Below are 16,660 nucleotides of genomic sequence, written 5' to 3'. Positions count from 1 at the left end.
GTCCGAACTGAAGTAAGTTGGCGTTGCCTTGATGGTGTGGCACACCAACCATTTGGCTACGCCGATCATTCGCATTCTCGTGGACGGCTCGCCAGCTGCGTGTGCACCACTCATCAACCACGCCTCCCAACAATCCATCTTATCCGCACACCATCTCGGGGGCACCTGTAAGTTATTAGAAAGAATTTTCAACGCTACACCTATGAATGAAATCAAGAAAAGTACGTAGAAGGACTTAAGAATAGGTAATTACCTTCATGTATTGCTCCTTCTTCAGAAACTTTCCGCGGCAATCCTTCTTCTCCTTCTTAATACCACACATGGCGTAGTAATCTCGAATAGCCTGCGGCCGAGCCTCGTGGCGCAAGTTCTGTAGTAACCGCCTACACTCGGCCTCGAGAACCCCGGCCGCCTCCTCCTCATATCCATCCTCACACCTATAGAAGGTCTGCAATCAAACGTGAAAACACCGATTAGTACTATAATTAGCTATATTGTTAATTTTAGATTCTGTAAAAGGATAATTTACCCAAAAGCTCTTGATCACCATCTCGGCCCTCGTGTGGCACAAGACACCATCTATAATCTCCTCCGGCGGGGCCTGCGCAGCCTGGTAGTGCTCCTAGGAAAATCCTAGTGTAGGAACCTGACCCTCACCAGGCAACGTGACAAACCCCGGGAAATTTGTCCGGCAAAGCACACCAAGGACGGAGTTCGGCCTGCGGACTCCAAGAGGGTGTACCCATCCCCTCCAGTATGATAAGGTCAACGCATTAGATATTTGAACAAACTTGAAGGCAAAATCTAAAAAAAGAGTAAATGTCCTTACCTATCTCCTTCAGGTTTAATCACCGGCCTCTGCTCGCGGGTAGCCGGCGCGACCGGGAGCCGTGTACTACCACGCTTGTACACGTTGGCCCCGTCCACCTGCACACCGCCCTCACTATCCGTAAGCTCATCCCCGCCATCCCCGCCCCCTGAGCCATCCGGACCCTCGGTCCAATCCGGCAACTCGGTACGATCCGGCCAGGTCTCCCATCCCGGCCTCTCCACGTCGGGTGAAGCCTCCGGAACCGTAGTCTCGTGGGCCGAATGCACCTCGACCCGAGGCTGCTCCTGGACCGGAGTCTCATGGGACGAATGCCCGTCAACACCAGGCTCCTAGAACGGAGTCCCCGTAGCCTCCTCCGCAAACGGGTCGACCATAGTAGTCCTATGCTCGGGTGAATGAGCTGGTGGTGGTGGCGAGGACGACTCAACAGTCCTCCTGGATCTTCTGCGGCCACCACCTCTCCCTGTACCCCTCCCCTTCTTCCCTACCCGACCAGCACCTCTCCTAGTGGGCAATGCCGCCGACGAAGAAGAACCCACGGGTGGTGTCGACAGACTGTCTGCCAAGGCTCTACGGAGAGATAGGGTGGAAGGGAAGTACCACCCCTCGTGCGGGGCGCCTGGGAAGAACCCGTCGAGCGATCTGGACCAGCGCCCACCATCTTCCACACCTGGTGACCTGCCATGATAAAGATTAAAAGAAATTAGTACAACATAAAAAAATTGAATAACTGACATGAATAATAATATGTACATGAATAATAAAGATTAAAATATATATAATTTAAGTTGTGAATCTTACAAACTAATAATCATCATCATCACTATCACGCATGTCTTCATGAATGACGTGCTCGTCGGGTTCAACGGCGTGAAGTTGTGAAAGGCCTTCCTTTAATCGTTGAAGCATTGACAGGTCATCTGCATCAGTAACCTCTACGAGTTCCAGGTCTTCTGGTTCCGGCTCAGGGCTGGAGTCGGATTCATTGTCGCTGCCTACTTCCATGTTCTTGGGTGAAGCACGGCGGTTCTTGAAACGTTTCTTGGAAAGACGTGTTTCTTGGAAGAATTCTCCATCATATGTGTCTGGGTTAATGTGAGGTTCATAATCCTGTTCATTTGGGAGAGGTGGTCTGACATGTGGCGGCACTTCATAAACAACATACCAACCTTCCAGATTCTTATCCCTTTGGCATGCCCACGGTAGATAGAAAACTTGGGTCGCCTGTTGAGCTGTAATATAGACATCGGGAACATCTAAATGGGTGTTTGGATTTATTTCGACTAGTCCTATATGTTCATGAGTCCTTCTAGTCTTCTTCGGCTAAAACCAATAACATTTGAAGACTACGACGTTCGGTGGGTTTTCACCATAGAATTGAAGTTCATAAATTGCTTCAACTCTTCCATAATACTCGATAACACCTTTGCCGATAGCAGAGACACCACAATTTGTAGATTTCCGGTCGGGCATAGATAGCTCTTTGCCAAAGGTACGAAAGAGATACCCGTTGATGTTGTATTTCTCAAATGAACGGACCTTATAGTCAAAACCATTAGCGACTTGTCTCAATTCGGCGTCCATAGACTCTAAATTAGCCTACAAGTTTAATACAAAACGATTGTTGCATTAGCCGCAAGTTAGACCAAGAAATGAAATGGTCCATTATTGATAATTACCGTTTGTTTGAACCAAGAGATGAAACCGGTATAGCCGCCTCCTGTCTTTGACAGAAGCTCATACTCTTCGACGGAATCATTTTCGATCACCGCTCCATCCGAGAATTTGACGACGTAACGGCTGTTTGAAATATCCGGGAATAAGAGCGGTTCAAATGAATTAGAAGTTACGGGAAAATGTGCCGAGAACTCACTCGATGTACGGCCGCACTTCTGTTAGGTTGTTGAAGATATACAACGAAATGTTCCGCCATTCTTCGACATCCAACGTTATTGGTTTCGAAGCACCGGCTGGTGCGAGCTTCCCTTTGAATAGGCTGAGGTTGGACCCACCTTTTTTAGGGTCTGCATCATTGTGCCGAGGCTTCGGATTATGCAAATGATGATTTTTGGCTTCGTAGTGTGCTATCACAAAGTTTGTCACCTCCTCAGTAATGAATGCCTCAGCCATCGATGCTTCAATTCTACGCTTATTTTTACATTTAGCTCGAAGGGTCTTCTGCATCCTCTCATTTGCATAGCACCAACAATCTTGCAGGGGCCCACCCAATCTTACCTCGGTCGGTAGATGTAAAATCAAATGTTGCATTGGATTAAAGAAGCCCGGTGGAAAGATCTTCTCTAACTTGCACAACAACTCCGGTGCAAACTCCTCCATGTCTTCTACCACGCCAGGCGACAATTCTTTCGCACAAAGAACACGGAAGAAATAGCTCAGCTCCGCCAGTACTAGCCATTCATCCTCAGGAATAAAGCCACGTAACATCACCGGCATTACCCGCTCTAGCCATATGTGCCAATCATGACTCTTGAGACCAAAGATTTTTAATTTTTCAAGACTCGCTCCCCTCTTTAGATTCGCTGCATACCCATCGAGGAACATCAAGTGCATTTTGACCCACAAGATAACTTCCCTCATAGCTGGCCTTCCAAGATTGAACCAGGCCTTTGGCTTCGACCACTTCTGCTTTCCTTTGCCTTCTCGCATGTTTTGTAACGGTCTATGACATAGTGTCTCTTGATCGACTCTAGCCTTAGTATTATCCTTTGTCTTCCCATCTATGTCGAACAATGTACCAAAAATAGCCTCTCCGATATTCTTTTCAGTGTGCATCATGTTGATATTGTGTGGAAGAAGGAGGTCTTTGAAGTAAGGCAGATCCCAGAAGCATGGCTTGTGAGTCCAGACGTGTTTTGAATTATACCCCTTGAAATACCCTAGACGCTCTGGATCAGGCTCGAGGGCGTTTAACTGATCCAGGATCTGTTGGCCTGTGAACGCAGGTGGTGCCAAGTTTTTGACAACTTTACCTTTGGTAAAGTTCTTCTTGTCTTTTCTGAACTGATGGTCAGGATCCAGGAACTGTCTATGCAAGTCAAAGCAAGAATACTTCCGACCCTCCTACAACCAATGAAACTGAAGAGCTTCCTTGCATTGGGGGCACGGGAACCTTCCATGCACACACCATCCGGAGAATAGCGCATACGCTGGCAAGTCATGCATAGAGTACATGTACCACACATGCATTTTGAAGTTTTCTTTTCTAGCGGCATCATATGTCTTGACCCCATTATCCCAAGCTTCTTCCAATTCATCCTTAAGCGGTTGCAGGTACACATTCATATTCTTCCCCGGATAATTGGGTCCTGGAATTATCAACGTCAGAAATATGTTCTTTCTTTGCATAATTTGCCCGGGGGGGGGGGGAGATTGAGTGGAATGACAAATACAGGCCAACAACTGTATTGGGTTGCCATCATGCCGAAGGGATTAAAACCATCCGTGGCGGCGCAGACTCGAGGATTCCTTGGATCTCCCACTTTATCCTGATGCAATCCATCGAAATGTTTCCACGCTTCCCCATCTGATGTGTGTACCATCATCTTATTCCCATCCGCATCTAGTTCGGTTCTTTTGCCCAATTTGTGCCATGTCATCTGTCTGGCTGTCTCTTCGACCATGAAAAGACGTTGAAGTCTTGGTACGATTGGCATATACCGAAGAACACTAACTGCGATTTTGGTCTGCCTCTTCTCACCCATACCGTTTTCTACCACAAGATACCTGCAAGACTCGCAATTGGGACAATAGTCCAAGTGTGCATACTCCTTCCTAAATAAGACACATCCTTTCTCACATGCATCTATCTTCTCATAGGGCATCTTAAGTACACGAAGTATTTTGTCCGACTGTTACAGGTTTGCAGGCATGACATGGCCTTTGGGTAGGAAGCATCCAAATAGTGTCATCATCGCGTCGTAGCATTCTCTTCCCAAGTTGAACTGAGCCTTCAGAGCCATTACTTGTGCAATTGCATCCAACTGACAGAGCTCAGTGTGCTCATGGAGAGGACGTTTTGAAGACTCCAACATTTCATAAAAGGCCTTTGCAGATTCCTCCATCTCATCTTCCGAATCTTGAGCATCATCAAAGTCTTGCACCATGTCTTCGATCCCGGTACCATGCTCGTCCGTGCGACGACGGACCACCTCAGCTCTTGTGCGTTGTATAGACTCACCATGAAACTTCCACACCGTATAATTAGGCTTAAAACCCTCCTCTGCAGGTGTTTAATCATTACAGCCTCTGTCGTCTTTTTATAGTTGTCGCATCCAGGACAGGGGCAATAGTTTCTTTCCTGGCCATTTGCGAATGCGGCTTTCACAAATTCCTTTGTTTTTACAAACCATTCTTTCTTCATCTCTTTCTGACTAGGGTGACCGGTATACATCCACGCACGATCACTCATCTTGCGTGGCTACTAAAGACAGAAGAAATATATTTATATATAATTTAGCATTTATATTCATCGGTTAATCAGGTTCGCCATTTTTATTACGTCCAGGCAACCTACACGCTAATAGGTAAAGATAGGTCCTAATCCCACCCGAGTATGTGTATATTGGGTTCGTTTTCCCATGCTCTGCTCCGGATCCAACACAAAATTTCGGCAGCACCTCCCCGCTGTTCTCCTGATACACGTCTCCGCAATAAACAGAGAGGATGTGCATCCGGAGAACAATAGGGAGGCACTGACTAAATTCCGCATCGGATCCAAAGCACGGCATATGGGAAAATGAACCCAATCTACACATACTCGGGTTGTCCATGGATAATGTTGGACAATTCGAAAGGATGACGGTTATAAATATGCAAAGACATGCATATTTATAGATGTCGCCCTTTCGAACAGGAGACACATACTCGTCACGCATACTGATAAATTAATTTAATTACCTAAATCTAGAAAGTTTCATCCGGAAACCGAGCCGCAGTAAATGAAGAGGCGGGGAGGAGATGAAATTTGTACTGACCCACGAATGCAGGGGCGGAGCTCGTACAATGCACGTGCAGGTCTTCGCACAGCAGACCTCACAGTGACTAGACAACTATCACATGTAAATCCACCCGATCAACACAAATATTCTAATTATGTCATTTTAGAGGAAAACAAGTTAAGAATATAATATTCATGAGCTAACCAAGGTTTTTATGCCATTTTGTAGCTAAATGGGCTAATTATCTCATTGTTGGGGAAAATAAGGTCAGGAGAATAAGATAGAGGAGAAGAAAGAGGAGGAGGAGAAGAAGAAGAAGAAATCAAGAAGAAGGAGAAGGAGGAGGAGGAGAAGAAGGAGGAGAAGAAGGAGGAGGAGAAGGTATTCTTCTTCTCTTCTTCTTTTCTTCTTCTTTTCTTCTTCTCCTTCTTATTTTTGTCTCCTCCTCCTCCTCTTCTCCTCTTCTCCTCCTCCTCCTCTTCTTCCTCTTCCTATTCTTTCTATTAAGCTAACTAACTAACTAACCAAGCTAACTAAACCTATCGCTAAACCTAGATAGCACTAAACAACAAAAAAAAGAATCTACCACTAAGTAACTAAAAAAGAATCTAGCTACCACTAAATACCAAACAATAAAAAATCAACTTCTTCTTCTTTTTTCTCTTCTTCGCCTTCTTATTTTTTTCTTATTCTCTTCTTCTATTCTTCTTTACTTCTTCTCCTTCTTATTTTTTCTTCTCTTCTTCTTCTTCTTCTTCTTCTTCTTCTTCTTCTTCTTCTTCTCCTTCTTATTTTTTTCTTCTCCTCTTCTTCTTCTTCTTCTTCTTCTTCTTCTTTTTCTTCTCCTCCTCCTCCTCCTCCTACTCCTCTTCTTCTTCTCCTCTTCTCGTCCTCCTCCTCCTCCTCCTCCTCTTCTCCTCTTCTCCTCCTCCACTTAACTAACCAAGCTAACTAACTAACCTAACTGAAACTACTAACCTAACTAAATCTACCACTAAAACTACTAACAATAATCTAGCTACCACTAATTAACAAAACAAAACTAAATCTGTAAATTAGCAAAAAAGAAAAAAAAAATGACTCATCGGAGGGGGGCGGCCGGGGAGGAGGAGGGTGCGGCGGTGGAGGAGACGGCGGTGGTGGTGGAGAAGGGCGAGCTCCGACGACGGTGGTGGAGGAGCAGGTCCCGGGGAGGAGGAGGGGGCGTGGTGGAGGAGGGGGCGCAGGGAGGATGGGGCGCAGGGAGGCCGGAGGAGGAGGGGGCGGCAGCGTAGGGAGGCCGGAGGCCAGAGGAGGGAGGAGGAGGGGGTGCAGGGAGGCCGGAGGCCGGAGGAGGAGGGGGCGGAGGGAGGCCGGAGGAGGAGGGGCGGCAGCGCAGGGAGGCCGGAGGAGGGCGCGGCGGCGGTGGTGGTGTCGGGGGTGAGAGAGAGGGGTGTCGGGGTGGCCGTTAGGGGTGAGAGAGAGGCACGTGGGGGTGGGGCTAACGGCCGTTAGGTGGGCACCCTCTTTGTCGTCCGCCTCCCGACGGCACAGAGGAGAAAAGCGGACGGCAAAGAGAGAGGCCGTTAGGGGGAGAGAGGGGCTGCGGGGTGGGACGCCCATGCTCTTTGTCGTCTGCCTGAATGCTCTTTGCCGTGAGCTGGCAGACGGCAAAGAGCTGGCTGATGGCAAATAGTATCTTTGCCATCAGCCTGCTCTTTGTCGTCTGGTTTTTGGTAGCTGATGGCAAAGAGGGTCTTTGCCATCAGCCAGCAGACGGCAAAGAAGCAACAGATGGCAAAATCTCTGATTTCAGTAGTGGTTGTCAATCTCTCCGGCCGCCTTCTTATCAGCCAGATACTTGGGGCAGTTGCGCTTCCAGTGACCCAGTCCCTTGCAATAATAACACTTTGTTTCAGGCTTAGGTCCAGCCTTGGGTTTCTTCGTCGGATTAGCAACAGGCTTGCCGCTCTTCTTCGAATTACCGTTCTTGCCTTTGCCGTTTCTCTTGAAACTAGTGGTCTTATTCACCATCAACACTTGATGCTCTTTACGGAGTTCTCACTCTGCGACTTTCAGCATCGCGAATAACTCGCCGGATGACTTGTTCATCCCTTGCATGTTATAGTTCAACACAAAGCTCTTGTAGCTTGGTGGCAGTGATTGAAGAATTATGTCAGTGATAGCCTCTTGCGGGAGTTCAATCCCCAGCTCAGCTAGATGGTTTGAGTACCCAAACATTTTGAGCACATGTTCACTGACAGACGAATTCTCCTCCATCTTGCAAGCATAGAATTTATCAGAGGTCTCATACCTCTCGATCCGGGCGTTCTTCTGAAAGATAAACATCAACTCCTGGAACATCTCAAATGCTCCATGACGCTCAAAGCGACGCTGAAGTCCCGGCTCTCAACCATACAAGGCTGCACATTGAACTACTGAGTAGTCCTCCTTACGTGTTAACCAAGCGTTCTTAACATCTTGGTCAGCCGTAGCGGGTGGTTCATCTTCTAGCGTAGCATTAAGGACATAATCCTTCTTCCCAGCTTGCAGGAGCGAGCCCAGTCTACAAAGTTGCTTCCATCATCTTTCAACTTAGCTTTCTCTAGGAACGTATTAAAATTCAGGATCACTGTCGCGTGAGCCATTGATCTACAACACAAATATTTCAAAGTGGACTTAGACTATGTTCAAGATAATTAGAGTTTAACTAATCAAATTACTTGCTAAACCCCCACTCAAAAAGTACATCTCTCTAGTCATTTGACTGGTTCATGATCCAAATTCACTAACTCAAGTCCGATCATCACGTGAGTTGAGAATAGTTTCAGTGGTAAGAATCTCTATGCTAATCATATCAACTATACGATTCATGCTCGACCTTTAGGTCTCATGTGTTCCGAGGCCATGTATGCACATGCTAGGCTCGTCAAGCTTAACCCGAGTGTTCCGCGTGTGCAAATGTTTTGCACCCGTTGTATGTGAACGTTGAGTCTATCACACCCGATCATCACGTGGTGTCTCGAAACGACGAACTGTAGCAACGGTGCACAGTCGGGGAGAACACAATTTTGTCTTGAAATTTTAGTGAGAGATCGCCTTATAATGCTACCGTCGTTCTAAGCAAAATAAGGTGCATAAAAGGATTAACATCACATGCAATTCATAAGTGACATGATATGGCCATCATCATGTGCTTCTTGATCTTCATCACCAAAGCACCGGCATGATCTTCTTGTCACCGGCGCCACACCATGATCTCCATCAACGTGTCGCCATTGAGGTTGTCGTGCTACTTATGCTATTACCACTAAAGCTACGACCTAGCAATATAGTAAACACATATGCAAACACAAACGTTAGTTTAAAGACAACCCTATGGCTCCTGCCGGTTGTCGTAGCATCAACGTGTAAGTCGATATTAACTATTACAACATGATCATCTTATACATCCAATATATCATATCACGTCATTGGCCATATCATATCACAAGCATACCATGCAAAAACAAGTTAGACGTCCTCTAATTTGTTGTTGCATGTTTTACGTGGCTGCTATGGGTATCTAGTATGATCGCATCTTACTTACGCAAAAACCACAACGGAGATGTGCAAATTGCTATTTAACCTCTCCAACGACCGCCTCGGTCAAAACCAATTCAACTAAAGTTGAAGAAACCGACACCCGCCAGTCATCTTTATGCAACGGGGTTGCATGTCAATCGATGAAACCAGACTCTCATAAGCATACGAGTTATGTCGGTCTGGGCCGCATCAATCCAACAATACCGTCGAATCGAGAAAAGACTAAGGAGGGCAGCAAATCGAACATCACCGTCCACAAAACCTTTTGTGTTCTACTCGAGATAACATCTACGCATGAACCTAGCTCATGATGCCAATGTTGGGGAACGTTGCATGGGAAACAAAAAAATTCCTACGCACACGAAGACCTATCATGGTGATGTCCATCTACGAGAGGAGATTTGGATCTACGTACCCTTGTAGATCACACAGCAGGAAGCGTTAAGAATCGCGGTTGATGTAGTGGAACGTCTTCACGTCCCTCGAACCATCCCACGATCCGTTCCGATCTAGCGCCAAACAGACGGCACCTCCGCGTTCAGCACACGTACAACTCGACGATGATCTCGACCTTCTTGATCCAACAAACAAGACGAAGAAGTAGATGAGTTCTCCGGCAGCATGACGACGCTCCGGTGGTGGTGATGGTCTACTCCTGCAGGGCTCCGCCCGAGCTCCGCAGAAATCCGATCTAGAGGTAAAACTACGTGGTACAGGTTTGAGTTGCACGTGGCAAAGTTGTGTCTCAAATCAGCCCTAAACCACCAATATATATAGGAGGGAGGGGGAGGGCTAGCCTTGAGGCACAAGGCCTCAAGGGTGCGCCGGCCAAGGGAGGAGGAGGACTCCTCCTCCAATTCGGTTTGGGAAGGAAGAGTCCTCCCCTTCCTTCCCACCTCCCTCTTTCCCTTTTTCTTTTATTTTCCTTTGGTATTTTCTTATGTGGCGCCATGGGTCCCTTGGGCTGACTCCACCAGCCCACTAAGGACTTGTGGCGCCATCCTAGTGCCTTGGGCTCACTCCCGGGTGGGTGGACCCCTCTCGGTGAACTCCCGAAACCCATTCGTCACTCCCGGTACACTGCTGGAATTGCCCGAAGCTTCCCGGTGACCAAATGAAACCATCCTATATACAATCTTCGTTTCCGGACCATTCCGGAAACCCTCGTGACGTCTGTGATCTCATCCCGGACTCCGAACAACATTCGGTAACCACACATATAACTCAACCATACTAAAACATCGTCGAACCTTAAGTTTGCAGACCCCGCGGGTTCGAGAACTATGTAGACATGCGCTGAGGCACTCCTCGGTCAATATCCAATAGCGGGACCTGGATGCCCATATTGGATCCTACATATTCTCCGAAGATCTTATCGGTTGAACCTTAGTGTCAAGGATTCATATAATCCCGTATGTCATTCCCTTTGTCCTTCGGTATGTTACTTGCCCGAGATTTGATCGTCGGTATCCGCATACCTATTTCAATCTCGTTACCGGCAAGTCTGTTTACTCGTTTTGTAATACAAGATCCCGTGACTTACACTTAGTCACATTGCTTGCAAGGCTTGTGTGTGATGTTGTATTACCGAGTGGGCCCCGAGATACCTCTCCATCACACGGAGTGGCAAATCTCAGTCTTGATCCATACTAACTCAACGGACACCTTCGGAGATACCTGTAGAGCACATTTATAGTCACCCAGTTACGTTGTGACGTTTGATGCACACAAGGTATTCTTCCGGTGCCAGTGAGTTATATGATCTCATGGTCATAGGAACAAATACTTGACACGCTGAAAAGAATAGCAATAAAATGACACGATCAATATGCTACGTTCATAGTTTGGATGGGGCCACCTGACCAACTATGTCTTGCGACCTAGAGGACCGGAATATCACAAAATTGTGCCCAGAAGTTGACCCACTCCAGCTTGATTGATCATGTTTTTCCTTTGTCGTCGCATTCCTCAATAAATACGCGTAAGATCCACAGACCCTGGTGCATGACCTTTGTTCTAGTCGTCTAGGAAAAATCATTGTATCATAAAGAGATTGTCATCAACTTCCCTGATCTCTGGTTCGTGTACCAAATTCAATGCATAATTCATACTCCCTCCGTTTAAATATAAAACCTTTTAGAGGTTTTAATAAAAACTATATACGAATGTACGCAGACGCATTTTAAAGTGTAGAGTCATTCATTTTGCTCCATATATATAGTACGTATTGTATTTAAAAACTGAGGGATTAGTATCCTTGGATGCATATTCACTAAAGAACTCGTTCATGTTCACCTTTGCAACCGCAATCCATCTAGCATATTAGGAGAGACCCGATATTCCTCTTGGCCCACAAAAATATTGCCAACCTTTTTGTAACTTCTTCATCACCTCTTCTAGATCGATTCCAACCCTACCCTTGCCCTTTCCCTCCCGCTGCACCGCCCGGACCCCTTGAGGACGACGCGCTCATCTGATCGACAAGTGCAGTCGCGGTTGAGGGACTGATTGGCTAACTCGACGTTGATGGGGAGACGACAGAGTGGGAAAACCCTAGTCATCTAGGGTACAAGGTCGTCATAGTTTGCTTTTTTTTATCGAGAGAAGAAAACAAGGATTTTTTTCGAGACAAGGAGGGAAGAAAACAAGTTCTCCACTTGCATAGGTTTTCTTTAGAAGATCCCATTTGCATAGTTAGCCCGTCGTCGGGGCCTAACAGAAGCGGGCCGAGTCCACTGGAGGCCCATCGGAGCGACGCGGCCGCACATCATCAAAAGGCGCTCGCTACTAGAAGCGCCGTTTGAGCTGTGTTCTCTTCTGCGCCACTGCTCCCCGCCGCCGTTCCGCCTCCGCCCCCGCCCCCGCCCCCGCCGCCGCGTCCTCCCCGACGAGATCCGCCGGCCTCCCGCATCGACCCGCCACCCGTCCCCGAGGTACTCCGCCGGGCCGCCCCCCCCACTTCCCTTCTCCGTGGCTGGCTGGATCAGCGCGATGCGTTCCTGACATTTTTTATTTCTCCCTCTTTCTGTGGCTGGGCAGATGGAGAGGGTGCTCAAGGATGACGCCATACAGGAGAAGGGCGAGCGCGCCAGGATGGTGAGACAACCAACGAAACCCCCCTCTCTGATCCGCTCGGTTCCATTGTTGCTCTATTAGTTCGTTCCGTTCGTTCGTTCGCTCGATGGTGCTGAGAGCTGAGTAAGGGCTAGTTCGCGAAGCACCAGATCAGGAGCCTGAGCGTTCCCCGCGGCCGCCGCCTAGTGGTTTGGCTTCATAGGATCTGTATGTAGGTTACTGTGGCTGACCGATGCCATATTGCCATTGCAATGTGCTTTTGCAACAGCGTGCAACGTGCTTACTCGTCCCCTTTTAAACCGCAGAGGCTGTAGATTCCTTGCCTTGTCGAATCGTTGTTCAGCCTCTCTGTTATATATAATTCGCAAAAAAAAACCCGCCTCTTTGTTAATATGGGGTTCTAACTCATTCGGTTTCGTCTCCTGGCAGGCATCTTTCGTTGGTGCCATGGCGATCGCGGACCTGGTCAAGACCACACTGGGGCCAAAAGGAATGGTATGCGTGTGCTGTTCCCAGAGAAAATGTGCATTTGGACAAAAGATGGCAGCCATTCGAATGCCACTGTTAGTGTGTTTCCCTTACATGATACCTTGTTTATGTCCAGGACAAGATCCTTCAGTCGACTGGCCGAGGGCGGAGTGTCACCGTTACAAATGATGGGGCTACCATTCTCAAGTCCCTCCACATCGACAACCCTGCTGCCAAGGTCCTTGTTGGTATCCTTTTTGTTTGAGTCTATTGCCTGTGTATGTTCATGCTGAGGTGATGCTTGTTTCTAGATCTGGCAATATAGGCTTCTTTAAAGTTTTCCTGACCTCATTTAATTACTCGGTTGTATGGACGTTCTCCCTAATTGAAACAACATGTAGTCCTTAATGATGATTCTTAGACATCTCAAAAGTTCAAGATGATGAAGTTGGTGATGGAACAACTTCTGTTGTTGTTTTGGCCGGAGAACTTTTGAGGGAGGCTGAGAAGTTGGTTAACATGAAGATTCACCCGATGACTATTATTGCAGGTAATCCTTATTTATACATGCTTTATCTAAAATGTTGTCCCTAACAGGCTCACATTTAAAATTTGTGCAACATCTTAATTACTACTTCAATACATGTTACTGAGTTTTGGGTAAGTAATGATTCAATACCAGCACTTTCTAGAGCAGTCGGACATGTCAAGTCTGAAAAATGAGATCTCATGCTTACATACTTGTTTTTTTTAATTGGTCATGCTTGAATGATTAAAAAGCAGCTCCCTCAGTCTAGGTAGCTTCTGCATTGATGCCATTTTAGAAGTACAAGATAGTATCTTGCAAAAACAAAATGTGAAAGCAGTGCACTTCTGCATTGATGCCATTTTGTCAATGGAGAACTACGACCATTTGTTTTCTGTTCAGTTTCATGTTTGCCTTTCATTTCTTATGTTGTTTATTTAATTATTTATGCAGAAACGATACACATGATATTTCAAAGAAAAAAGAGACACACACTGTTTGCAATTTTTAGCTAATCATTTGGTTATATGTGAACATCTCTAATGCTTTGTCATCTCCCTGAACTATTAGGTTACAGAATGGCTGCTGAGTGTGCCAGAAATGCTTTGTTGCAGAAGACCATGGACAACAAAGATAATACAGGTCACCTATTTAGTTACCTTCTCATATATGATTTTGTCACTATATTTAAGCACTATCTTCTGTTAGCTATTATTTGTGTGGAACAAGGTTTATGTTAACCTCCTGGAATACTTGCTTATAGGACCTGGTATCATTGGTTGTCCTAGTTGGGACCTGGCAGTATTTTCAGTCAGATCTTTAAATTTTGTTGCACTCATTATGCTTTATAGTTTATATCAAGAGTTCACCACCAGGAATATTCTTCTCACAATAAACCTTCATTGGTGCTGCAGACAAGTTCAGATCAGATCTCATGAACATCGCCATGACTACGCTTAGCTCGAAAATTCTCTCCCAGGACAAGGAGTATTTTGCTGAACTTGCAGTTGATGCCGTCCTCAGGCTTAAGGTAAAAAGGGCTGGGGGAAGTTGTTCATACCATATATTTTCTATATGTGGGATGTTGTTTGAAGTCTAGTTCAGTAGTTCTTTGTTAATTGTTCACATTGTTACATTCTGTTGGTAAGACATTGATTTGATATCATCACACTTGTTCACTGGTGGCAGGGTAGCACCAACTTGGAATCAATCCAAATTCTGAAGAAACCTGGAGGATCTCTCAAGGATTCTTTTTTGGACGAAGGGTATGTTCTTTCACAAACTATATTATGGGAAACCTTGATCTCTTGTCTCCCAGATATATTATGGTCCTATATCAGTTCCAAACAGACTGGTATCGGTTTAACATTCTTAATCTGTTTGGTAGGTTCATCCTTGATAAGAAGATTGGCCTTGGTCAACCAAAGCGGATTGAGAACGCTAATATTTTGGTTGCGAACACCGCTATGGATACAGATAAAGTTAAGATTTATGGGGCACGTGTCCGGGTGGATTCAATGTCTAAGGTTGCAGATATTGAAGCTGCTGAAAAGCAGAAAATGAGAGAGAAAGTTGAGAAAATCATTGGTCACGGGATCAACTGCTTTGTCAACAGGCAGCTAATCTACAACTTTCCTGAAGAACTTTTTGCTGATGCTGGCATCCTTGCAGTTGAGCATGCTGACTTTGAGGGCATCGAGCGGTTAGCTCTTGTCACGGGTGGCGATATTGCATCAACTTTTGATAACCCAGAGTCTGTCAAGCTTGGGCACTGCAAGCTCATCGAAGAGATTATGATTGGGGAGGACAGGCTGATTCATTTCTCCGGGGTTGCGATGGGGCAAGCTTGCACCATTGTCCTGCGAGGAGCGAGGTGCGTCTTATTTGTGCAGCTCCTTATCATGCAGTGATAGCATTGTGTTATTCAGTCACTCTGTTTTATTTGGCCACACATTGAATATGTGCCTTGTTGTCTACAGTGAGCATGTGCTTGATGAGGCTGAGAGGTCCTTGCATGATGCCCTATGTGTGCTTTCTCAGACAGTAAATGACACGCGTGTCATATTTGGCGGTGGATGGCCTGAGATGGTGATGTCCAAAGAGGTGGATGAACTTGCAAGGAGGACCCCTGGGAAGAAATCTCATGCGATTGATGCTTTCTCGCGTGCCCTGCAAGCCATCCCAACAATCATAGCTGATAATGCTGGCCTGGATAGTGCCGAGCTGATCTCCCAGCTCCGAGCTGAGCACCACAAAGAGAACAGCACTATTGGGATCGACGTCATCAGCGGCGGGGTAAGCTCATCGTGATACCGATTTTCTATCTCACCTGTACCCGAGGGAGTTTGGAACTAACATGGTCCCCTGTTGTGCAGCTGGGAGACATGCAGAAGCGTGGTATCTGCGAGGCGTTCAAGGTGAAGCAGGCAATCGTCCTGTCCGCGACCGAGGCTGCGGAGATGATCCTGAGGGTCGACGAGATCATAACCTGCGCCCCGCGCAGGAGAGAGGACAGGATGTGATTCTCGCGAGCAGTTTTGATACTGGGCTATCTTATGTATGGTTTGCCGAGTTGTGGCTGGGTGATCGTGGGTCCGCGCTGCTTTAAAGTTGACTCCATTTCGATTGTCGTCGAATCCTGACCCCTAAGCGACTGCAACTTGTTTGGACTAGCTAGCGTTCTGTAGGGAGTGGCTTCGGCTTTCTTGAGTTATTTACCACTAGAAAATATAGTGATGTGTAAGTTGTAACCTTGTTTTAAGTGCATCTTTGCATGCGGAGCGCGCTTGTTTCGGAACATGCTTGCACTGCTGCAACTGTGAGTTTTCCATCTTGTTTCATGTACAGTACTTTGTTGGATGCCAGCTGAGAGACACCTGACTATCAGTGTGTTGGCTGAAATCGGATCCAGTCCTGTTTGCAACTAGATACAGATTAATTACAATCTATGAACTTGATAAAATAAAATATGGGATAAAGTATATAGTGCTGCCCTCCTGAGAATGAGATGGAGATATATCTTTAAGCTCCAGAGTCTTTAATTGTTGATCTGTTTGACGGTGGCATCTTATTGTCAACGGGTTACTGATTAGTTTCTGTTCTTCCTAGAGTATCTTTTCATATATCCGGTGATCATTATCAGATGAGCAGATGCCTCTACTGAACCACGTTCAGTTATCAACCACACATAGCTTACATAAAACTGCCTCCTCTGGTCTACACCAAAACATGTCCTCT

General features: G+C 46.4%; 1 protein-coding gene across 1 annotated transcript; it reads left to right on the top strand.

Annotated features, from left to right (window-relative positions):
* The first annotated feature begins 12,162 nt into the window (after positions 1-12,162).
* LOC123451782 (T-complex protein 1 subunit beta-like) lies at positions 12,163-16,220 on the top strand. Its single transcript, XM_045128318.1, has 11 exons — positions 12,163-12,287; positions 12,394-12,450; positions 12,859-12,924; positions 13,034-13,145; positions 13,319-13,447; positions 13,994-14,065; positions 14,338-14,453; positions 14,612-14,688; positions 14,811-15,296; positions 15,403-15,718; positions 15,799-16,220. Exons 2-11 carry the CDS (start codon positions 12,394-12,396, stop codon positions 15,943-15,945), a joined length of 1,578 nt encoding a protein of 525 aa, XP_044984253.1. The 5' UTR covers positions 12,163-12,287; the 3' UTR covers positions 15,946-16,220.
* The last annotated feature ends 440 nt before the right edge of the window (positions 16,221-16,660 follow it).

Source organism: Hordeum vulgare, chromosome 5H (genome assembly GCF_904849725.1).
Source record: "Hordeum vulgare subsp. vulgare chromosome 5H, MorexV3_pseudomolecules_assembly, whole genome shotgun sequence".
Classification (NCBI taxonomy): Eukaryota; Viridiplantae; Streptophyta; class Magnoliopsida; order Poales; family Poaceae; genus Hordeum; species Hordeum vulgare.
Note: the sequence above shows the minus strand (reverse complement) of the source record. Positions and strands in the feature narration are given on the sequence as shown.

Coding starts and splice junctions, on each gene's coding strand:
- LOC123451782 (XM_045128318.1), top strand. CDS start 12,394: ATGGAGAGGGTGCTCAAGGATGACGCCATACAGGAGAAGGGCGAGCGC. Junction 12,925..13,033: donor CACTGGGGCCAAAAGGAATG/GTATGCGTGTGC, acceptor GTTTATGTCCAG/GACAAGATCCTTCAGTCGAC. Junction 15,297..15,402: donor ATTGTCCTGCGAGGAGCGAG/GTGCGTCTTATT, acceptor TGTTGTCTACAG/TGAGCATGTGCTTGATGAGG.